Source organism: Marmota monax, unplaced genomic scaffold, assembly GCF_021218885.2.
Source record: "Marmota monax isolate L192 unplaced genomic scaffold, Marmota_monax_Labrador192_F-V1.1 WCK01_AAM20220418_F8-fsc00063, whole genome shotgun sequence".
NCBI classification, from domain to species: domain Eukaryota; kingdom Metazoa; phylum Chordata; class Mammalia; order Rodentia; family Sciuridae; genus Marmota; species Marmota monax.
Genome location: NW_026693726.1, coordinates 8,405,717 through 8,431,389, shown reverse-complemented (window position 1 = coordinate 8,431,389; position 25,673 = coordinate 8,405,717). Strand labels below are relative to the sequence as shown.

The 25,673-nt window shown below is 38.4% G+C and overlaps 1 protein-coding gene across 2 annotated transcripts in view; it reads right to left on the bottom strand.

Moving 5' to 3' along the window:
• Clvs1 (clavesin 1) overlaps positions 1-24,038 on the bottom strand; it is a 199,105-nt gene extending 175,067 nt beyond the window's left edge. Inside the window, exons 1-2 of one of the 2 annotated variants that reach the window (XM_046460589.2) lie at positions 23,857-24,038; positions 11,525-12,152 (exon numbers count right to left, since the gene is read on the bottom strand). In XM_046460589.2, coding sequence (XP_046316545.1) covers positions 11,525-11,979 — 455 coding nt within the window. In that variant the 5' untranslated portion in view covers positions 11,980-12,152; positions 23,857-24,038. Of the gene's footprint in view, positions 1-11,524; positions 12,153-14,022; positions 14,354-23,856 lie in introns of those variants that run through there. The other variant, XM_058584432.1, reaches the window with a different exon arrangement.
• Positions 24,039-25,673: the final 1,635 nt, after the last annotated feature.

Genomic DNA, 25,673 nt, shown 5'->3' with positions numbered 1-25,673 from the left:
TCTTCCCCAGGAGTCAGCCAGCCCTGAGCTCTACGTTGTAGCCAAAGAGAGGGTGGAGGAAAAGACACAGAGTCCTGCCTCTGGGAGTTTCCCTGGCATGTGAGAGAGTAGGCTGTAAAGAAGATTACTGTATCAGGCATTCAGAGAAGGACAAAGGAGAGATCAACGCAGCCTGGGCCATGGCAAAGCTATTTAGTGTGGATATGAGATTTGAAAGATTTGATTGATGGTCCCTTAGCATAAAACCCAAATTCCTTCCTTTGTGGCCTCAGTCAACCTCCTCAGCCTCATCTCTCACCAGGTGAGCCTGTATCTTCCATGTTCAATGGAACCAACTGAGGTTTTCTCAACATGGCATCTCTGTCCCCCAGGATCATGGCATCCTGTGCACTTTTATCTCAGTTTCCTCACCCTTCCTTCTCCTTCTAGTTGGATGACCCCTCCAGGAAGATCTCTCTGAAGTCCCAGCTTCCCAGCTGGCTTAGATACCTCTTCCTGGTCTCCTATAGGACCCAATCTAACCTCATAACAGGAAGGAAGCCAGGGTTGGAGGAACCACACAGCAAGGGTGGGGAAGAGCTGAGATGAAGAGGGTGCAGGGGCAGATGAGGGAGACAGACGGTGGACTCCAGTGGAAGAAAGATGTCCTTTAGATAAAGGAAATGATGCCAAATTATTAAGGTTTCATTCGGCAAAATATATGGTGAAAGACTGGACCAACTTTATTAGGGAATCTTAAGGATTGCCGAGCAAGAATTCTGCCACAAATTTTGAGCAATCAAAGAAAAAGGTGACAAGTTCCCCAGTAGCAGACCCCATCAGAAGGAGACAGAGAAATCCTGGGGATCAAAGTACTAACCAGCCCTGTGACAGGTCCAGATGAAATACTCTCTATTTAAAATGAAGATAATATCTATTTCATAAATTGTTGTGAGTATTAAATAAAACAACAGGAAACAGAGAGATGTTACGTGCCTAGGAGCATTATTAATATTAACACTGTGATCAGGAATGTCAGGGGAAGTGCCATATTTGAACTTAGATGCAGAGACATTGGGCGGGGGTTATGGAGACGGGGAAGAAACAGAGGCCAAGAGAAGAGGAAAATAGTGAGGAGCAGAATGAGAATGTGCGAAGGAAAACAAAACACATCATGGTAAAAGCTTCACAGCAGAATTTACCCTCTCTTTATTTTCTTGTCTGATGTTGCATTTTGCAGTATAGTAGCAATAACTTCAACTGCTTTATAGTACAGTCACAATAAATGGCTTCTGGGCTTGATTTACCACCTGAGCGAAGCACAGGCAGTTAATCACTCCCAGCAGCTGTTTAAAGTTCTGTATATCACTGTTCAGGAGTGATTATCTGGGAACCATATTTAAAGGGCAGGAGAGAGGGTGGATGGTTATAGAGATGAGACTCAGGGCTTAGGGACTGGGGATTGAAGTCTGTGCTGGGGGCTTGCTTCTCAGCTCTACAGCATCTTCCTTTTAAAGGGATCAGAAGATGCTTTCTGGGTTTTCTGTAAATTAGTGAGAGCAATTAATGGCCCTAAAGAGCTTTAATATAGGAAAAAAAAAAAACTTGTAATGCAGCCATTCAGAGTCTGCTATGCCCATTAGGAAATCTCCCAGTGACGCAGCATTCAGGCAAAACCTTATTAAAAGTGCCCTTTTTGTGGGCCCTCTTTTACTGACACTGGTCTTTTTAAGAGCAAATGCTGGCCATGCCCCCAGATTGCAGTACAGTGTTAAGTGGAGTAATTGTGAGCAAGTTTGGCTCTGGCTGCCTTCGCCAGGACTTGCCTGGAGAAGAAAGAAGTTATTCTTAGTCTCTTGAAGAATTTCTGACCATAAGAGGGGGATTTTTCTTCTTCTTTTTAATCTACAAGGTAAGGACTGCAGTGTTTTTTAAATGCCTGGGTTTATAATGAGAATTGGGGAGAAATAGCTGACCTAGAAAGAAATACTATCAATAAAAGCTTCTTCTTATGGTCCTGAAGGTCCTCTCAGATACAAAGACACTAGCCTGTGCAGCAGTGTTGTAAAGCCATGTGACATCCACAGCCACCCAGTCAGGCAGGGTCACACATTGCCTTGTTATCTTCTAGCAGAGACCCCATGGCTCTCTCTCCCACTCAATCTCTAGGAGAGATGGATAAGAGGCATACTCGTAAGGGCCTGAGTTCATTCGCAAGGGGTTGTGAACAGTGGGCAGAAAGCGGAATTAGCATGTAAGTAGTGGGATGTCAATAAGAAATTTATTGGAGGAAGAAGGGATTTAAAAGAAACGTCCAGAAAATTGTTTGGCCATCACACATGACAAGCCATATACACATCTTGGGGAAGCCCCTATCTAAGCACATTATAACTTTATTCTTTCATCAATCATCATCATTTTAGAAGCATATAACAGATTTATTCTCCTTTATAAGATCCTTCCACTGACTGGGAATTCATATCCTTGGCATTTTAGGGTCTGGGTTAGGTCAAAGTTGGAAAAGCACCTGAACTATGGAGGAAAGGAAATGACCCTTTGGATAACAAAGCCCTTTACTGCCTACTACCTCATTTCAATCTCAGAGCCCCACCAAGCACCCAGGAAACTCAGTACAGAGTCACTATTTTGCCATGGTCATAAGACTACTAAGCTGCACAGCCGGGGTTCTATTTGCAAGGTAAAAGTCTGTAGATGAACACTCATTTTCATGCAAGCAACAGGTAGACAAAGATGACAGGTAGGCTTAGATTAGGGTTGCTTTGGGTAACACATTCCAAGCAGTATCCCGTTTCCCTTGCTAGGCTGGGATTTTAAAAATCAAAGTTGTTTTTGTTGTTGTCGTCACTGTTACTGTTGTCAAATAATGACAGCAGAGACTAGCTGAATTTCAATTTTGGTTTTCCAGGATTCCATGACATTGGAAGTCATGGAACATGACAACAGGATTCTCCATTTGAGTGATGAGGTCGTTTTCAAATCCTTTGAGAGCTCAAGTGTCTGCTGATGCTTGCTCACTGATTTCTCACTGAGAGCTCTCCTGAATGTCTGATTAAAAGCCCCCAAATTTGGAAAATGAATTCCAGTATGAGTTGGTTGTGCATCATAGCATTTTGATTGAGAAGTTAGGACTGAGATTTTTGCCTCTATCAGCCACTCATCTTCTGGGTGACCTTGGAAAGATTACCTAACCTTCCAGAATTTCAATTTCATCATGTGGAAAATATGGATATTCTAGTGCCTGCCTAAGAGCATTACTGGCTAACATATGGTAAGTACTTAATAAGCTTTCAATGTTGTTTTGTTTTGTAATTGTGATAATTTTCCTTTTCCTTCCAACTCATTTTGCTCATTCCCAAACTCATAACAATTGGAAAAACGGATCACTACCAGAGAGGTTCTGGCAGTGTTTTTAATAGAAGAACATTTTGCTGAATCTCTCTTAATAGGCTTTGGGATTTGAGGAGCAAGGTTCCCTGCAGCCCTGGTAAGAAGTCTAACAACTCCCTCACTTACCTTCTCTTTTCTTTCCTCATCAATATTCGGCATGGACACATGGCTACTGAGAAATCTGTTCCTTTTCATGCCACAAGTTCTTATTACTGAGGACAATCAAACTGAATGGGGCACAGAACCCCTGCTACTTGTAAAAAGCTCCTTAATGCTCTTGTAAAAGCTAAAAGAGAGCCTCAATCAGCTAGCTTATTTATAGTTTGAAGAGTTATATCCCACCTACTGCCTCAGGGTTTTAATCAGAAGAGAGAGCTGTTTGAAGCTCATCTCCCACAGCCAAATCATCACTCCCACAGAGCTGTGGGGGTTTTGCCACCTCAGCCCTTTAGAGGTTGTCACAGGTCAGCAATGACCAGTGACGTCTGAAGGAGCTGCTATATGTCCAGCAAATCCATCAGCTAAATTGCTGCAAAGCATCAGAGGACAAGGAAGGAGGGAACACCTTCCCAGAAACAGCAGTGAGTGGAAAAACGCCCATTCTTAAGTGCAAAGAATCCAGGTGACTTTCCAAATTATAACGTCAATATGACAGTGTCCTTGCTTTCACAATTGTGAAGGAAAGAAGGTCAAACATCCTAATAACATTTGTCCTCCCATCATTAGAAGCCTGGAGGGTCTGATGTGGGGCATGCTGGGAGATGCCATTCTAGGTCTTGAGCTCAACAGAAATAAGACCTTAGAGCCTTTAGGAACCTCACAAGACCAGACTACTGTAGCCATTCAGGTGTTTACTATAGAGTGTGTGAAGGAATAAATGAGACCCAGTTTTATCCCACGAAAGAACTGCAAGTCTTGTCTATAGGCCAGCACCCCAATTTCCTATTTGCTCAGACTGAACCAATGAGTCCCTTTTTCATTTTCTTTCTTTTGAAGACTGGATGGGTCCTCACCACTCAGCCTCCCAAATGAGTTCAACCTCTGGTGCATAAACTTGTAAAGCAGTCACCACTGTCAGCCTTATAAGTTGCACAAAAAATAACTTCATGGTCTACACTTAGTCACTGTGTGCCTCTGGGCTGAGGGACAGTTGAATAGGGTATGTGAAGAAAACCCTGAATTTGGACCCCAGGGCTTCTTTGCTACTTAGCAACACACTAATGATTCATATTTTGATTGCCAGAGACTTTTGGAACTCAAAGTTCGGGGAGGAATGAAATCGTTGGTGGATTTAGTGGGAAAGCATATTTCTTTATATTCAAATAGACCAGGGAATAGTCCCATCTCTGTTGGGCATGTGTCCATGCCAAATATTGATGAGGAAAGAAAAGAAAAGGTAAGTGAGGGAGTTGTTAGACTTCTTACCAGGGCTGCAGGGAACCTAGTTACATAACATAGATCCTTGCAGGACTATAATAGAAAATATGTATAGTGGCCCTTCATATCTGCAAGTTCTTCATCCACAGATTCAACCAACCAAGGATTGAAAATATTTGGAAAAAAATGCATCTGTACTGAACATATACAGACTTTTTATCTTGTCGTTATACTTTATTATATGTTAAATGACTATTTACATTACACTTACATTATATTAAGTATTATAAGAAATAGTTAAATGATTTAAAGTAAAAGAGATAATGCACATATGCCATTTTATGTAAGGAATTCGCATCAGTAGATTTTAGCATTTGCAGGGAGTCTTGGAACCAGTCCTCACAGAGGGATGACTGTATATGAAAATTGGCATAAAAGCACCTAATGAAGAATAATTTTATTGATGCTAATAGAAGGATGTTTCCAGACAATCCCCCTCCCCTCTCCCCCCCACAAGGGTGGATCTCAAAGTAGACTCCATCTCTCCCAGACACTTTGGAAATATAGAAGTCTTTCTGGCTGTCCCAATGCCAGGATAGGATGATAAACATTCCACAGCACTGGACATAGTCATACACATTAGGAATCAATAGCTCTACATACTGATGATGCTCCTTTTAAGATTCAGTCCACCCAGACCTCAGATCCTCTCCTGGGTACCTCATTGTACTCTTCCTCCACCCAAGAAATCCATCTTCAGCCTTGCAGAAGCTCCATGAGTATTTTGAAATATCTAACCACTCAGAGGCTGAGCAATTGCCTCCAGATGTCTTTGAAATGAACTTGGAATTAGAAGCCCTGAATCTAAGTTTTTCCATTGATGAGTCATATTGCTCCTTGACTAATAAAGCACCATCTACTCCCTACCCTCCCTTTTGTCATCAGTAAGTCAGTGACACTGAATCTCCCAAATCATTCTGAGCATTAAATTTAAAAAAAAACATGGAAATGCTTGGGAGCCATAAAGACTTGGTGTGGTGGTTATTATATATGCCTGCCCTGCAATATAATTGACAGGAACCAATGTAAGGCTCTTCTCTTGAAAAATCTGATTGGTTTGTGCAGTGCTATCCTGAACCAAACTGGATCCTGAGGCAAAGGGGAAAGAATTGTAAATACTTATGCTACTTTCTTTTGTTATTTTATTTATTAGGAATTTTTACATATTATGCATTTTTAATAAGTTACTGAGTTTGGGGATGACTTTAAATTTTTCCCTACTTGCTCAGCTTTACCCTAGTCCTAGGTCTGAAATCTTGGCTCAGACTCCCTAATCTTCCATCCAAAATGGATCCTTTGCCTTCTTATACTAAGTCCATAGACATGAAGGTAGTAAGCAATGTGTGCATCAGCCTCCTTTTTCTCTTTAGTAATACACCCTAACTAAACTCTTCCTTGAAGTGCCTCATCAATATGGTTTGGATCTGAAATGTCCCTAATATTGAAATGTGTTGAAAGTTTTCTCACCAATATGGTGATGTTCAGAAATGAGGTCTTTGGGAGGCGATTGGATCATGAGGACTTTGACTTCATCAGTGGGTTAATCCATTATGGATTCATAACTTAATGAACTGTAGGTAGATTGATGGAAACTTCAGGAAGCAAATCCTGTTTGAAGGAAGTAGGTCACTAGGGGCATGTTCTTGAAAGTTATGTCTTGTTCTCAGTCCTTTCCTCTATCATGCTCTCTACACACTCCTGCCACCATGATGTTCTGCCTCACCATAGGCCTAAAACCAATGGAGCCAGCCAATCATGTACTAAATCTCAAAACCGTATGCCAAAATAAATTTTTACTTCTTTTAACTTGAACCAATTTTTAAACTAGTTTTCAACCAGCTTGCTGATTTCCGAGTATTTAATTATGAGAAATAATATCCTGACAAAAGAATGTGCAACGTTAACTCTACGTATTATAACTTATAATGCATTTCTAATTGTGTTTTCTCTATCTAAGTACTTGGGCACCCAGCTAGTCTACATATAGCACTAATGGATAGTATCATAGTATATTATAGGACTTTCATTATCTGGATCCCTCCAAATGCTTTTCTTATAACCTGAGGATAAAATGAACAATAGCTGGGGGTACTAACACTAGGTGGCCTCCCAGCCACAACTGAACTATCAAATAAGACTCTGCAGCAAGGTAGCTTGAGGTCTCAGTGGTATTTTTTAAATGTGGAAGAAATTTGGTAATGCCATCAAATTTAGGAAGTATATCTTATGACCCAGTATCCTAGGTATTTGCCTGGTTTTATTTATTATTTTTAAGAAACAATTACCATTTATTGAGCATAAAGTAGTGTTAATCTAGGATCATAGTCACCCCCACTTTGTAGGTGAGAAACTGAGGGTAATGAGGATTTGAGCAACATACTCTGGCATGTGACTGGTAGGAGGCAGCTGGGATTTAAAAATGGCCATCTGGCTTCAGAGTTTGTGCACTTAATCACACTTTATTCTGCTTCTTGGACACTACCAAGTAGGGCAATTGGAATTAATCCTTGCAATAGCCCAGTAAGCTTGATATCTTACCCACTTCCGTTTGATAAATTGAGATTCTAAAATGTTTAAAAAAGAAAAAACCTTGACCAAGTATAACTCTTTTTTGACTAAATGAAATCCAGAAAAAAATAGACCTATGATCATATTTCCTTCTGAAGTACCAGGGCATTTGTGGCAAACCAGGCCATATGATCAGGGGCACATCTATAGCTCAGAAAGAAGCAAAAAATTGATTTATTCTTGATTGGATCTTTCAGGGGCAAATTATGAATTCTTGCCAGTGCTGATATGAGTTTAGGTGAGAAAGATCAGAGGACTCATTGAGCAATAGTGTCCACTTTGGTCCTCACTCCATGCCACGCTGGTAAAGCTAGAAAGTAAATTGCCGACTCTCAGAGGGCCACATTCTTTTTATGAATGAATATGTGGTTCTCATTTCATCTGATGCTTTTCAGTTCATCTCCTCAGAAAATACAGAATCCAGACAGTTTTCTGCTGAGGCTCAATTTTAGGACAAGGCCAGTTGTACTCAGGTAGCCCAAGGGCAATCTGTGCCTCAGTTGTCACAGCTAACCTCAATAGCCAGAGCCCTAAAGATGGCTTTAGAGAACAGAGCTTCCCATCCCTCACAGTTCTGCACTTTGTTCATGTGTCCAGGTCTAGATGAAGGAGATTAATGTCAAATTAATCATATTAATCATCATTTTAATCTCAGTAAACCTTTCACATGAGGCATTTTGTTCCTGCTTATCTGAGGCCCCCAATAATGGTGATGCAGGCACTTTGCAAAGCTGTGCTAACTCCTCCAAGCCTTTGAGCTGCATTTGGACTGGGTCTGTGTGACAGGAAACTCATTTGGGAGAGAGAAGGTGCTCAGGATGCGCGTGTGGGCACACAGCGCTCCACCCTACTCCAATTTCCAGCATTGTACTCTTGCCTTGGGTTCTAATTTATTTGCCATCTGTACTCTACTACTTTGGTAGTGGGATATTTTTAAATATTAGTAATCATTCTAGAAGCTAATGCTTATTGAGTACTTACTGTGTGCCAAAATATAGATTGTAATGCATTATTTCATTCAATTTTCCCAACCACACATAGATATCATTATCATCCCTACTTTACAGGAAAGAAAACCAAGTCTCAGAGAGGTTGCCTGTCCAAGGTCAGATGATAAGTAAGTGACATGATAATATCCATATCAAAATAAAGTTTGCTTGCATCCAATGTTTTTTGACTATCAATGGAATAGCCTTATCATTACTACCTTGTTAAAAGCAAATGGTTTACAACAAATATTTTTATGTGTGGGTTGGCAGAAAGGAAAACATGAGAGGGAGAGATGGGGGAGGGAGAGGGTAACAGAAATGGTACTTTAAAAAGTCTAGTGAATTAAGAGCCTATAAAGTGATTTTTTTAAATCCCTTCTCCTCTATCGGATGAAGCTGAATGAGCTTCACATTCATGAGCCATTAGAGCTAGAGGTTTCTCAGGGATTATATAGTTCAAGCTTCTTATTTTACACATGAGGAAATCAAGGAACAGAGAAGTGACTCGTTCAAGGTTATCATAATCATAAACATTTGGATTATTTCCTCAGAGATGTTTTACTTCTCACTTCTTTACAACACATTTTGGGATATATACACAACAAATTCTAATACAAAATAAAATATCTTACTATAATTCATTTCTTCATATGTACAGCACCACGACTGACTGGTGTTCTCTGTATCGTCTGTCTTAGCAGATGGAAGTTCTAGAACACTAACAACACTTAGCACAAATGATGTCAGCATGGATTATTCTCCAGAATCATCACAACGTTCCTGTTTCAAAATCCCAAATGTTAATGTGCCATTCTAGGAGGACAACTGCTCCCTCTAGTTTAACACTGATGTCCTATGTTGGTGGTTTTTGTTTCTCAGAAGGAGCTGTCCTGTGGTAGACAGGGGCTAGATGTTCTTATGTTTGTACCATTGCTGGACAATGAGCTACCCCATGGGATTTTCACCAACAGAGACCAAGTCTTCTTGTCATTTGCATTATACAAGCCCTAGCACAAATTCTGTGTTCCTCAAATGTTTCTTGATTGAATGATACAGATGGATGAATATAAGAACCCAGAAATCTTTCTCATCATTGGAACAAAGTAATGAAACACACGTCATTAATTATGTTAGCTATGACACAACATATTATAATATGACATTATTCTATATTATCATTATTGGTCCAAGTACAGACCTGACCAAACTCTAGACAGTATTAAATCATTCAAATGCCTTTCCAGGGATAGTGGGTGCTACCCCAACCCTACACTACTGTTAATTTTAAGAGGAGGAGGAAGTAATGTGGGGCAGTGAAGAAGTACCCTAGAAATTCCTTTTAATGGTATTAAAAGGTGTTTTGATATATTTTTAAAGTTAAACCTGTGTCTTCCCCCAAAACATAAAAATTTCAATGAAGATATTCCTGTGAAAGATCAAGCCACAGTTGATATTTTGGAGATGGATTCATTCATTTTTTTTCTCATTCAACATTAATTGAATATTGTGCCATATGCTAGCCAAGTAAACATGCAAACACATAGTCTCCTGCCCTTAAGAACTTGCAGCCTTGGGAATAAAGGGTAAGAATGCACAAGGTAAACTCATTTACAATAAGGCAGGTTAAGGTAACTGGCTCTTGAGTCAGACCATTGGGGCTCAATCCCACCCCATGTTTCACTAACTACATGACATTAAATTATCATCAAATATAGAATTGAAGAAGAGTAATACTACCTTTTATGTTAAGTCTTGGGTGTATTAAGTTTTATATATGCATATACATATAGATAGATAGATAGATAGATAGATAGATAAACATATATTTGCATTCTAAACATTTTCAGTATGAGCAATATATTGCAATATAAACATTTGCTTAGCAGAATATGTGGTAAGTGTTCAAAATTATCTGTGATAACAGCGATTCTTATGCTCCTATTATGAATGCTTTAATAGAAATATGAGCAGAGGATAATCATCTGACTAAAATAGGGTTGAGGTGGAGTAAATGAAAACTATTTGCCTGAAGATATAAGGATAGGTATGAATTATTAGGCAGAGTGAATCCAGGAGGGTGGAGTTGGGATGGGGATGATAGGTCTCTCCTTTAGGTGTGTGGTGGAGCAAATCCAAAGGATTAGAGATATGTCAAAAATCACAACTGGTCAGGGCAAAGTTTATACTTCCAACCATTTGGACCACAGAACAGAAGGGCAGAGGGTAAACACAGAGTAGAGAATGTAGAAGGTGGATTATAAAGGGAATTAATTTACTTTGAAAGCTTTGAAGGTCATTGAAGAACTTTAATCAGGGCAGTGACATTACAGAATTTTGGAAGGATTATCCTGGCTACAGTGCAAACTAGAATGGCTCAGAAGAGACCAGAGGCAGGATGCTCAGAAGAGACCAGAGTCTTGCAGTAATGTAAGTAAGAAATGATGAGACGCTAAACTAAGGCTATAGTGATGGGATCAAAGAGAAGTAAAGAGACTTGAGAGATTTTTTCAAAGCAAGGGGTAGAACTTGGGAACAAAGGTCAATCAAGAATTTCTGGCTTGAGAGACTGGAAGAACAGGTATAGAGGAGAAGACGATAGTGCTTTCAGTCTGGGGCATGAAGAGTTTGGAGTTCTTTATAGGACTTTCAGAGAGAAATATCTAGTGTATTTGGATACAAAGATCAAGCACTCGGGACAAATAGAGAATATCAAAGTCATGGAAAGGATCCAAGAATCATTATTTTAGGTATTAAAAACACTTGACTTAAGGTCACCCACTGAATCCATTTTTTGTTACATTTCTGTTACAGAAAAAAAAAAAACCACTAAAGATAATATATAGGTCTTTCAGAAGATCACTTTCAGTTTTATTAAAATAAATGACCCACTTTAATAAGAATTATAATGACTTATAAGTCTCTTACAAGTCCAATGCTATGATTCTATTGTTCCAAAACACCACTGGAAATCTGGACTTGCCTTTTGATGACAGCATACCTGTGGCCTTAAAACTTTCTATGTGAGTGTGTGGAATATATTTTTTAAAATTAAAGCCCTTTACTTATAAAGCCATATAACCCCATACATGCAGTGAAAATGCCGTGGAAAAGAAAAACTAAGTAAAGACACTATCTACATTTACCTACTCTGATCCCAATTGGCAGCAAACAGCAGAAGAATCTTCCTCCCGTAGTGGTCGCGGTTTTCCAACACTCCAGGGAATCCATCAATCAGGGCCCTCTTAATGCCAGGATCATCTGCCTTGAAGTTTTTGAACATGTCCAGGTTTAGTTGGCGGTATTGGAAGTACTGGGCCAGGAGTCTAAAGGCATCGGCTTGGTGAAACTTCCTGGCTCGGAGAAATCTCAGGATGAAGGCGTCATCTGTACGTAAAAATCCAATGTCAGGCCTAGTGATGATCATGTCCCTGACTTGCTGAATATCCTGGTGTAAAACATCTGGGTTTTCATTCAGTTCCAAGCGTGCTTTCTCTATAGTCTCTGGACTGAGTCCAGCCTGCAAATGGGTCATCTTGTTCAAATCTCCTTTCCAAGTGCTTAATTTCTGATATTTTGGAAGAAGAGAGACTGGTCCCATTCACCTGATGATGTGCTGACACCGTGGCTCATTCAATAATCTTCTTACCACCAGACTGCCACTGAAACAGACAATTACAGGATCTTCTTTCTGCTACCAGAAAGTCGTCGGACATTCAGGCCCTATGATGTGGTGACCATCCCAAAGAGAAGGAAAACCGAAGCCATTGCTTACTGAAAAACAAATGCACACAAGAGAAACAAAATAGAGATGATACAAAGAAAGTATGGCAAATTAATCAGAACCTAGATAGAGAAGCAGTGTATGCTCTTGTGTGTCTGATTAGTAGGCCTCCAAAGAACAAATGGTAGATAATCCTTTACATGGGGGACTGGGCCTCAATATTGATAACTGGAATGCTTGATATTCAAATATTTGAAATATGTTTGAGAATTTTTTTAGTTACATTGACTAGTTAACATAATAGTGTATGGTCAGATTATCAATAATGGGCTCTTTTATTAATGACTCTGAGAAACAATAAAGGGAGAGAAAGATCCCTCTCTGTCACAGCATGCTTTATGAGGCTATTCATAGGCTAGATGTGGCAGACAAATTATGAGTGTTGTGCAATTTATTATTTTCCATTAGCCTCTTTTCTCAAACAGAAGCCTCTCTCACTGAAATATCCCCTCCCCTGCCTTTTAAAAGACAGCCATTGCATCTTAATAATAAAAAGGGACTATTAAAGGTCACCCTAACCTAAGCCTCACAGGTGCTTAATTACTCAAAGGAGTCTCCCAACAGTTGAGGAGGTGGGGCAGGCTTAGGGCTGGGAGCTTGACCTTCAATAATCAAATTAAATAAGCACTGAGAAAAAAGGTTCACTTATGGACATTTACCCAGGGCTTATTATTTGTATTTGCCACCCTTCTGGAACGAGGGCAAAGGGAATTAAAACTCTTGATTGGCTCTCCACCTAACTCAATAGCCACACAAGTTCAAAAATAATTGCATTTTACATGACTTTTCTATTTCCCTGAGATACCATTTTATGTACGATAATCATTGAACGTTTTCAATATTATTCGCATCTTTCTCATTTTAAGTATAAATGCTTAAACTTTCATAGACATCTGTTTGGTCTATACTACAAGTTCCAAAAATCAAAGACATACTAGGTATAAATAAACTGGGAGGCATGTATTTATTTCTAGATTTCCTAGGTCAACAATATCTATAGTAAGAGACAAAATATTTACTTCCAGCCTAATTATTATTGAAAATGCTTCATCATACAAAATAATTCAAAAGACAAAATGAGAGCCAGGGATATAGCTCAGTGATATAATCCATGCCCAGCACGTGGGAGGCCCTGGATTCAACCCCCAACATCACACACACACAAAAAAAAGACAAAATGAGTCTCCTGCTTAGTTCCAAACTAGACATTTCTGTTTTAGGATATGGAGGAGAGGAAGGACACTTCATGTAGCTGCTATTCATTTTCAAGATAATATAAAAATAGAAATGAATTTATCAAATATTTGCTTTGTGACATAGTAACATCTAGCTGTGTGGTATGTGAATCAAGAAAAACAGAGTCCTGATGCTCACTGATTTTAAGGACTGATAACGGAAAAGGAAAATAGTGCTGTGAACTATTCACAAGATTGGAGGAAACTTCAAGTTCAATGCAATCTGATGTGAAAATTCCTTCTCCAATAGTCTCAGCATATCCCTTCATAAAGCTGCCTCATTTGATGTCTTCCTCCTCCAATTCATCCCCACACCTACTGCTATCTATCTTTGACATGCTGCTGAAACTGCTCTCACCAACCAATGACAACAGTATGATTTATTATCCAAATATAAGCACTAAAGGGTGCTAATAATAATGATACTGGAACAACAAGCATAAACTGGGACACTTCAAAGCAAATCCTGACAGATGGTCACCCTACTTGTGAATGAAATTTTGTTGCTATATGCAATGGACAAATTCTGTCCCCAGTGAGGGTGACCTCTATCAGTATTTGACCTTGACTACCTTATCCTTCTCAGACTGTTCTCTCCCTTTCTTTTCTGTGAATCCATACACACCTGATTTTTCTCCTGGCTTTCTATCCTTCCTGCTCAGTCTTCTCTCTTCAGTGCCAGTGCTTTCCAGGATCCTTCCCCTGCTCCGTGATTTGACCATCTCTATGCAAATACCTTCAGCCCGTAGCTCATTCCGGATCATTCAATTGCCTACTGAATGTCTCCACTTAGATGTCTCCCAGATACTACAAATCTAATATGTTCAAACCTGAGCTAATATGGTTCCTCATCCTGAATTTGCTTCTCCACCTCCGTCTCTTAATGACATCATCTTCCATGCAGTTTCCCACGCTAGAAACCTGAGAGTCAACTATTATTCCACCCTCTCCTTCACCACCCACTACCAGGCAATCACTTCTCAAATCTGCCCAATTCTTTCCAGTCCCATGATCATTGTCTTTATTGAGACCACCTCACCACTCATCTGTTTATTCCTGCAATGGTTTCCCTATAGGGGCTTCTGCTGCCAGTCCATGCTCTGTATCCCCATTCATTCTCTATATTGCAATAGAAAAATGTTCATGTCATTGTTTGGTTAATATCCATCATTTGCTTCCAGTTGTCCTAGGATAAAATATAAAAGCTGTCTTCTCTACCTGGAAAGACCACTGGCTTAACCCCCATTTGCAGTTCAGGACTCAACCTGGAAGACATTTTCTGGAAACCCTCTCTGACCTTCAGAGATCACAGTATCCCCACACCCCCAATCACACCAAGTGTTCTTGCCATTTTTGTTTCTTTTTCCTCTTTATTCAGAACACCTTATGGGGAAGGGCTGGGTGTCATTTATCTGGGTATACTCAGCACAGTGTGCAACATAAAGGGGGTCAGCTCCTGAGCAGAACTATTTCACTGTGTTCTCTGCTGTATCTTCAGTGCCTAGAACAGGGCATGCTATAAAGTGGTACCCAATGATAATACATAGCATACATGAATAAAAAAAGCACTCAAAATGCTGTTTATATGAGTGAATAAGTGGGTTTCCCCCTCTATTTGGATACCTCTAAGGCTGATTTTCCTAAAAGGAGGCATTCTACCCTACTTTTAATGTCTTACTTCATCTATGAGGGAGGAATTTCACCTAGGCACCCTGGATTTCAGATCCTGGTCTCCCTGAAGCATGCTGGGAAATGTTCAAAATTCCAAGCTGTGGAGCACAGTACCAAGAGTACAAGGCACAGCAACAGATCATTCCCAACAGAAGATTTAAAGCAGCTTGAAGCAAGTTACTTACCTTACAGTTCAGGGAACTTGACAATGTTTCTGAGATAAATTACCGTGGGTTCAAGGGGAAAGTTGAGGTTGCATTTTTCATGGTCTGTTTTCACACATTGCTATGCCTCCAATCTATAATATCTGAAATAAATTTACTCCAATCTACGTCTTTATTCTGTGCTCAGCATAGAGTGGAGCTTCTGGGGAGAATACTCAAACCAGGGTCAATGGGTTTCATACTTAGAATGAAATAGATATTTTCCATTAAAGGCAAATTCTTTATATCAGGAGCATAAATAGACTTCTACTTAACTTTAATTGATGATAGTTAAAGCAACAGAAAAGTTATACGAAGAATATTCATCAAGATATAGCATTTTCAATTGACTATAATCTTTTGTTCTCTCTCCTCTTTTCTGGATTAGCATTGTAGAAACACTGAACTTGATGTCATATAAAAAATAGGAGTGGTTTTCTGTTCTAATGGTATTAATAATAATATAACTATATTATTTATCATAACTTTTTATTATCCCAAGAAAGATTTTTTCTTTTTATGTACCACAGAATTTAATCCTCAGAACAACTGTATGAAATGAATGAGAACAGAGGCACAGAGGGGTTAAATGACTTGCCCAAGATGACACAGTCCTAAGAGGCAGAAACTGAATTCAAGCCCAAGCAATCTTTCTCTGAACTATGCTTTTAAATAGTTTGCTGTTCTGCCTCTTTGGTGTAGCAGAGAGGTTTTAATATTTGCTACCTAACACCTTCAGCAAGTCACCTTCCTCTAAGTACTTGCTCCCCTACCCTTAAATTTCTTACAGATTTACTATTGTGGGAACTTACATATGCTAATGAATGAACAAATTTTCTTAGGTAGCTAGTATTATATCTTACACATGTTGAGTTACCTTCTCATCTTTTTTTCAGTGGAAGATAACTGGAGCTATTTAAAATCTAGTTCTCTAGGCTTTCTCAGCTATCACTAATTTTTGCTCTTTCTTCATGTGTTTTGCTCCTGCAAAGTCCCTGACACTATTTGAAAAACTGATACTTTGCCATGCCTAGCAGAGTGCCAGGCATGACATCACCAGTAAAATGTGCTTCATAACCCAAAAGGGCACTTCAGGCAGATGCAGAAACCATCTCTTCCCATTGCTGGTGTGGTCTCAAATGCTTCTGTATTTAAAGACAAATAAGGAAATCAGGAGGCCCCTCTGGGGAGGCCAAGGTAGAGAATACCTTCAATTCTAATCCACATCTTTTCTAATGAACTAGAAATTTAGGTCCCTGTATTTTTGCATAAAGGGGAAAGACAAAAAGAGTCTCCATGTCATACTTAATATCATGGGATTCTACATTTATATTTCATCTCAGGTTTCCATTAGAAAAAAATGTATTGAATTCAGCCTTAAGGAAATGCACATTAAAAATATATGATATTCTTTACATATCAAGGAGTTTATGTATAAAAATCCTTTCAGTAAGTATAGAAATTCAGATGAAATCTGTTTCATTATTTTGTTACCTATTATTTTCATTTATTTGGTTATCATCTTCAGAAACACACATTGAGTATCAGGAAAAAAATCAGAATATAGGTAATAGTGCCTTTTCTAAAAATATATACATGTGTATGTATCATTTCAAAGCATTTTATATCAATTATCTCTTTCCTTTGTTACGATGATCCTCCAAAAGATAAAACAAAGAAAATTCCTTCAGATATGTTAAAGTCATGTGAAACAGCACAGGCCAAAGGGGCCTGTCAAGTGAAAAGATTCATTTTGCATTAACCATAATAATTTTGTTAATATCATAATTATGTTGTCTCTGAACAAAAAAAAGATATTGAAGCATATAACAACTAAGAAACTAGCTTAAAGTCAGATAACAAGCTAGTATTAGATTTGAAAAACAAATATTTGTTGAGTACTTGTCACTGTCAAGGGCTTTGATGTTATAGAATATAATTTCCATAACAATCTTTAAAGCTAAGTTATTACTTACTAAATTAAAAGATAAAACTGAGATTTAGATAAAATATAGGTGGAAGAACAAAGATTTTCACCTAACCTACCTGACCTAAGATTCATCCATGGCTTTCCTGCTTATCCAAGGAGATACTTTTCCTTACATGGCTCTGGGTACCAGTGCCCTCACTGTTACTCACACAGCAGGTACACACCCACCCCTGCCAATCCTAAGAAAGATTATCTAAGGGATGTTGTAAACTTGCCCATACTTGGGGAGAAGAGAGAATAATCCTGTTATTATCAGGAAGATAAAATATATAAAGCCTAAATATTATTTGAAAGGTAAGACCTTATTAGCTAGTGAAGATTACTTCAAATTTGTATGACTTCTGGGTGTTCTTGGTAATAAAAAAAATTTAAGTACACAAATCTAAATTAAGACAAACATAAAATGAGAAACAGTACCCATATTGTACTGTGGACTTCTAATACAAGAAAAGGGTGAAAAATGAATCTCAGTGATAAAACTCTGCCAGGAAAGTCTAATCAATGACCTCCATCATTAGCAAGTGTGAAACCTGTATTTCCAAGTTTTAAGTATATGTTGAATTAGGTTAACCCTTAGAGATATTTACCTTTCTCAAGCCTCTCTTCAGCTTTTTAAATGAAATGTGTAGTTTGACTTAGGAATGCCAAAAGGAATTTTTATACCAAATTAAATAAAAGTAGATGCTGCTGGTACATCTAGAACAAAATTGAAAATATCAAGGAACAATGATATATATATATATATATATTTTTTTTTTAAGTACAACTGTATTTGAAATCTTTCCTGATTACAATATGTCCCCTTACTGCCAGCAGAGCCTACTCTTAAATCTCAGGGGTTGTTAACTATGCATTCTTTGGTGCTGACCAGAAAGAATCTTTCTGCAAATGTTGAATTTTCAGAGGGACTATTATAGCTTGTAGGACTTCTGCATTAGTACAGGCAAAGAAACTTAAGCCTTGTGAGTAACAAAGTGGTCCCCAGTGCATTGACTTTCTATCAAATGTTAGCCAACTTGCAGGTCTGAACTATCTGTACTAGGGGCAGGGAGATCCGTCTGGAAGGATGAAGGGGAGACCTTTAATCATCTGAAAGTGTAGCATGATCAGAATGGAGTCCTGGCTCCCGGTCAACACTCCATCACCTTTTGCTCAGTCCTAGCTTAGGGCTTACTCTTGCCACATAAATATTCATTGTGTAGACTCCCTTGGCTCCCTTTAAAATAGCAACCAAGAACACAGTCATCTGCTTCCATTTGTTCCTGTTCTTAAGAAAGGTTAAAAGTAAATTGAAAAGAGTTCCATCAGAGGAGAGACACTGAGAACTTCTTACCCAAAATAGATGCCAGATCAGAATTAAAATAGACAGGCATCAGATCGAGTGGACTTATTTGGCAGAAGATTGCATCCTGAGTTCTAGAACCACCTATGAGTATTTCATTCTTTTGGTTTGCTTCGAGTCAAACAATGTCAGGAGTTGAGGGAAAAGTCAACGTGTAGGGAAAGACTGAGATTCTTCTGCTGCCTTCCTGCGTTAGGTAGAAAAGTTTTTCATTGAAGTGCCATTCATTTTATACCCCAATATAGTTTTTTAAAAGACTATGTATAGGGGAAATTTATAGAGATATGGAAAATCAGACTGCGATGTTTTCCTATACTATTAAGTTATCCCCATAAGACATCATTGCCAGTTGATATCCAAGCTTTAAAAACAAATCATTTGTGTATCTTAGGAGTATCACTGGGAGAAGAAGAGGGGGACACTTGGCTCTTTTGTCATTGAAGGAAAAAGGTATTCCTCTAATAGCAGATCATCTTCTTCTTTTTAAAATATTTTTTCAAAAAAGAATCTGGAGAATATAAGAAAGGCAGCACTCCCAAAGGTGGCTGTTAAATGATCTTGCCATCCTTACCACTCAGTGTCTTACAGCACGAATATGTAATTGGAACTGTCTTCTGGGTGTGGTCAGGCAGACAATGGCGGCAGCAGATATAAAATTAAGAAAAATGCCTGGTGAAAGTGAAATGAGGCAGGATGCTTATGGTAAGGTGGGAGAAAAGGGGGCTGTTGTATATCTTTCTACTCAATCAGACATATGATTTCTGAGCTCTTATTTCAGCAGATATTGGAGTGTTCTGTCTTGAGTGAGTCCCATTAATTACTAATCAGACCTAAAGGTGGGATTGTTGTGGGGTGTGTGGGGGGAAGAAAACTGTTCTTTGTCCTTGCTTCTCAAAGGGTAGTCCATGAATTATACTGAGTGTAGTAAGCCAGGCACAGAAAGAAAAATACCATATGTTCCCACTCATATGTAGAAGCCTATAAAGTAGATCTCACCGAGAAGAGAATAGTGGTCACAAGAGGCTGACAAGGAAAGGAGACAGTGGGAATAGGGAGAGTTATAATTCAGATACCAAAATACAATTAAGTAGGAGGAATAAGCTCTAGCACTCTTTACTACAGTAGGGCCACTGTTGTTTACAATAACTTATCATAATATCTCAAATAACTAGACAAGAGGAGTTTAAAGTTTCCCAAAACAAAGAAATGCTAGTGAATCTGATCTGGTCCCTACACACTGTATGTATGTATTGAAATATTGACTATATTCCATAGATAGCTGCAAATATTATGTGCCATTTAAGATTTTTTTTAAAGTGGTCCATGGACCAGCAACAATAGTAGCACCTAGGAGTTTGTTTGGAATGCAGAATATCAAGACCCACTGAGACCTACTGAATGGGAAACCGAATCTCCAGGCAAGTTTCATGGCCATTACTATTTGAGAAGTGTTGGTCTACAGGATTAGTCATGACCCAAAGTGGTAGAAAAGGTAGATTATCTGCCCTTGAAGAAAAGCTTACACTGTGTACAGCAGTGCTACACCATCCAAAATAAGAGTAAAAGCTCTCTCATTGTGTTCACTCCCCATGGAAAAATAGCATTCACGATAGCTTATTATTATCACCCTATTAATTACTCTCACACCTTTGCATTATCTATATATCAACCAAAAAAGGAAGGGAGGGAAGAAGAAAAGATAGAAAGAAATGAATGAGAGGGAAAAAAGAGAGGGAAAGGAGAAAAGAAAAATGAAAGATAGAAAAATCAAACATTTATTTATTTATTTTACTTTAGCCATGCATCAAGAAGCCTTTTATTTATAAAACCTATGATTTGAACACCCCAACTTCTATTCCTAGGTGCACAACTTCCCTCTTACTTCCTCCAAAACTATAACATAAAGAACAATGAATAAGCTATGTACTTGACACACATAAAGGTATAGGACTTTACATAAGATATTTGAGCAATAATAGAAGCTAAATCGAGGTGATGTTATTTTAAGGAGCAGAGATGGAAAAGTTATAGGCAATGAAGGTTTGCTACAAGGGTCCAGGATACAGAGAAAATCATCTGAAACACATCTCAGAAAATTCTGGCTAGCTCAAAAATTAAGAAGAAAAGCTTACAGGAAATTAGTCTACCACTGGGACACTTTTCTCTGACATTCCCTGTCATGGAATGGATCCATAAAAAGAAAGAGGATTGGTAACCTGACCAGAAGAGAGAGAATAAAGGGTTGTGGGAGGTGGCAGAACTAGAGGACAATGAACCTGTTACCTAAGAGAAGCCTTTTAGTGGGGCAGGGAGTGTCTGATCAGTTGATTTCTACATCCATGAAGAACTAAGGAAAAGAACATAAACTTCCTTTAAACTAAGAAAAGTTTGGATTGGAATTAAGCTTAATTTTCTTTAGACAGATATAAAACTTGGGGCTGACATTAAATGTTACAGATTTGTAGTAATTCACTCTGTGGACCTTCTCCCAAAACAACTATTTCAGTGGTATCTGTGTAAAAATGAACAATGATCAAAACAATCCATATTTGGGAGAAGGATGTGAAAGGGGGAAAAAGAAGATCTCACTTGGCAATGTTGAAGGTATTTCTGGATTGACTGCATGTAGTCAAGTTCAATACTTTGTATACCCACTCTTCTGTGTTACTTCCTCTATCCAAGTCACCATGTCACAAAAAAAAAAAAAAAAAAAAAAAGCCCAGAGAATCCATTTACTAAGGATGGCCGTGCTACAAGGGAGTGTATAAAGTCAGGAACAGACTTTCAGAGATAAGGAGGTTCCTCTCTTTGTAAAGACTGAAGAGGTGAGCAGACAGTTGTAAGAGTTCATAATTTCACCTTTTGGGAAATGAAGGACCCTCCAGCTTTGTACTCTGAATCTAAAATTTTACATCCTTGTATGAGCATGTCTGCCAAATTGTATGATGACACTCTGATGAAAATGCTTTCTGTTCACCTTTAAATTCATTTTTAAAATGAGAAAGCTCTGTTATTGAAAATATGAAAAATAGCCCATAATAGAAAAAAATAAGAGAAAACCAAGATAGTGGCATTCTATAAAAATTAATAAGTTCAGCATATTTCAGTCAGGGACAGGCATTGCTTCTGAGACAGATGCATGTAAATCTCACCCAAGCAGCATTGTTTTGAAATGTCCCCAGCCTCAGGAAATTGTATTAAGCACAGGAAGGCAGAAACATTGGAGGCATTGGATTCTTGGCCTGAGTTTCTGGTGCAAAGCAGCTAGAATTGGTAATATGTATACTTTTTTAAAATCATGGGGGCTGAATCATTCTTTGCAGACAGATAAGGGAGTTTAAAGAATCTCCTTGCTCAGGGACTTGAGAGTTCTTGTTTACTGTGGATATTACCAATCTAAGGACAATATATAGATGACCAACTTTTCCTTTACTCTAAAATCCATTTCATTAAATATATTTCTTTAATTTAGGGGCAGATGAAATTAGGCTTAGGTTCATATAATCAATAGCAGTAACTTTTGACATGATGCTACTATTCCCCATTCAGAAAGAGTATTAGATGTGAATTCTTCCTCAAAACTTCTTCCAGAAAATACCTGCTTGTGACTCTTTATTTTTGGCAGTGTCTTTAGTGATGAGCAGCTGGTTTAGGTGAAACTTGCTTCACTGTTTCTTTTTTTAAAAGGCAGAATTAATGTACTAAAGCATTTTTAAATAAAGCTTTCCTGTGCTCTGGTTTGAACTCTTTTACATGTGACCTGACATGACTTCCATTTAAATAAATCTCATTTTAATTAAGATGCTGATTTTATGAAAAATAACTTGCTGGGGGTAAAAAAGCAACCCAACACTTTGTTGTACAGCAAAAATCAATTAGATGAGCATGCACCAAAACATTTATTTTTTTTAATGACAGTTTCAGGCACTTATTTTCTGTTATTTGTTGGCACCTAAAAACCAGACAACCCTGGTTAAATCAAATAGGTACCATGACTTGTCTTTGGACTATCAAGTCCAAATTAATCAGATATTTGAAAAATGTTCCAACTTCCCTTCAGCTGAGCTAGAAAATGATAGCACTCTAAAAGCAGAGCCTGGGAAGCCATACTTACATAAAATGCCTTTTCAATTTTTGCACTCTATTACCCTTTACTATTATAGGAAAATGGTGTTATTGCCTGATTACTGAGAAAGCACACAAAAATCTCGCCTTTCAAATCTGAGCCAGTCCTTGACTCCTGATGAACAAAGCCAGGCCATCTGTTCTGAATATCATTACTACTTTGGCCATTTGGGCAAAAGATCTATCCTTTCTGGTTCCAAGATAGGTCCAAGATTAGAAAATTCGAATGCAATAAAAAGGCAGAAAAAGACATTTGAACAAATAGAATTTTCCCATGAGAGCCCCATTTGTTAGGTTATCATTACCATCATTTTAATTTTCATTCTGACCACGAAGTTAATCTTTGGAGTTCCCATTTTTACAAAACGTTTCAGTTTAAAAAAAAAAAACAACAAAACTTAATCCCAGAGTTTCTACAGTAAATGCTTAGGAAGGAAAACGGACATGTGGGTGAATATGAGTCATCAGTCACCCCCACCCGCTTCCTGGTGATTCTCCATTGGAAAAACCAGAAACCTGGGTTGAGCTCCCATCTCCGTCTTTCTGGAAATCACACTACGCCTCAGGCCATGTTAATTTTCTGAACTAAACAGTCCCTAGTCTGTAGAAAGGCAGCTGGCTAACTGCTGGTGTCTGGCAAGTACCCCATCTGTCCCCGTGTGCCGGGGTCTCTCCTTCCTGTCTTCACTTTCCCTTTCTCTCAAGCAGACGTCTCTCTTTGTTTTCAGGGGTGTCGTTCCCCTGAACTTTCCCTCCTCTGCCTGTAAACTTGAGCTCCTTTCCACTGCCCTGCGGACCTGGGGCTTTGTCTAAGTGGGAAGACACAGTTGTGTTGACTGTAGTTACCGCGCCGGTGATGGTGGAGATGATGACGGCGGCGATGGTGGAGATGGGGGTGCCGATGGTGTAAGGGGGCGCAGGCTGAGCGGGCGCCGGAGAAGGAGGAGGAGGATGGACCGCGGAGGCCGTGGAGAGTGGGGTGCAGGAAGGGTTGGAGCGCAGAGAGATTGCAGATGGGAGCTGTCCACGCACCAAAGTGCTGAAACGCCGCAGCCATGGCATCGCAAGACCCGGGGAAAGGCAGGGAGGCGCGCAAAATACAGAAGGGAGAAAAAAGGCAACAAATACCTTCACACAAGCCGCCCAGCCTTGCTTTGGGAATGTGTTTCTGCAGGTGTCCTCGCGCGGCTGAACGGGGTGGGTGAGATCCCCTATTCTGGCAGGTTCGAGCTCAGATTTCTCTAGAAAGCTGTGAATGAGAGCCTGGGCTCCACGGGGCTGTGATTTTTGGTAGGAGGCGTGTGCGCCCGAGACTCTGTCCTTCTATACTGAGCCTGGCTTTCCCCTGGGTCCTAAATGCCTCCGCATGGTGGTTCTCCCCCATTTCGTCAAGACAGTACCAGAAATTATTGTAATTTGTTAACAGCTGGGACCCAAAGTACCGGAACTGACACTCCTACACAACGTTAAAAACAGAATCTTTTAAACGGATTAAACAGATTTCTGTGTATATGTGTGTTTGTGTAAAAATTTGACAGATGAAAAAGTATCCACAAAGCTACGGGGAAAAGAATGCATCTTTTATTAACAAATAGTGTTAGGAAAATAAGTCACTTGAAAAGGCTTGAATTAAAGCCCATCTCACCAAAATAAATCACACACAGATGAAAGAGTTTATGGGGGGGGGGTTACAAATAACTAGAAGAATATAATATTTTATTGACTTGTGCTTAGGTTTTTCTAAGCACAAGAGGAATAGAAAAAAATATAAAAAATCCATAAATTTGAATACATAAATACTTCTTAATCTTAAAATGTCAAAATATGTAAATATAAATTATTACTTGGAAAAAATTATAATATGTGTTTTATATAAAATACCTCATAAATCAAAAGAAAGACACTAACAACCTCATGGTAAAAAGGAAGAAGGTCAAATGATGTAGAATTCCAGAAAGAGAAGACACAATAAACACTTTTTAAAAATCAGCCTCATCACTAAAGAGATATATGTAGTTTAAAATAGAGAGGAAAGAAAGAAAGAAAGAAAGAAAGAAAGAAAGAAAGAAAGAAAGAAAGAAAGAAATTGATTGATTAAAATAGCACTGAGGTATATTTTGACTGAAGTTTTAACTCCACATGTATCTCATATTGGTGTGATAATAATAAGAAAGTATAACCTTTCGATAAATCTGTTTCACAATATACACATCAAGTGTTGTAAAATATACATAATATTTAGACCCACCAATTCTACTTTTAGCACCTTTTGCTGGTGATCTATTCAGATATAAGATAATGATTTACATATATATGTAAATATATATGTATATATATACATATTTCATTTATCATTATACAATTGTCAAAAATAAAAGCATTAATTTTTGTAGATACTCTGTAATATATGCAGACATTAAAAACATAGCCTTGAAGACTAAAGACAAATGGAAACAGTTGCAAAATAATAAGTGAAGAAAAATCAGCACCCCCCATTATTAATTTGATAAAGCCAGAATATAGTATGATAAGATTATAGGTGAATTTGGTTTTGCCAAGGTCACTCAATTCTGTTTCTTTTATTTGTCTAATGTTTTCGTATTTGCTAAGAAAATCCTTGTGAAACACTTAAAAGCATTCTCTTAATAATGTTTCACAGAAATTTAAGTCATCAGTATTTTCTTAATCTTTATATATTAGTACATATGTATTTGTTTACTATCTCTGAAATAGAATGTTAGCTTCGTGTGGCAGCATGATGTCTCTTTGTTCATGACTAAGCACTTAGAAATGAGCCTGAAACATCACAAGAGTGATGAATCTGCTGAAGAATAATAAATAGAAAATAAATGAATGATGTAATCCAAACACACATGTAGATATATTGAAAATGTTTTGTCAATCTATGAATTTCATTTAGAAATGTTATCTGAAATGCATACCAA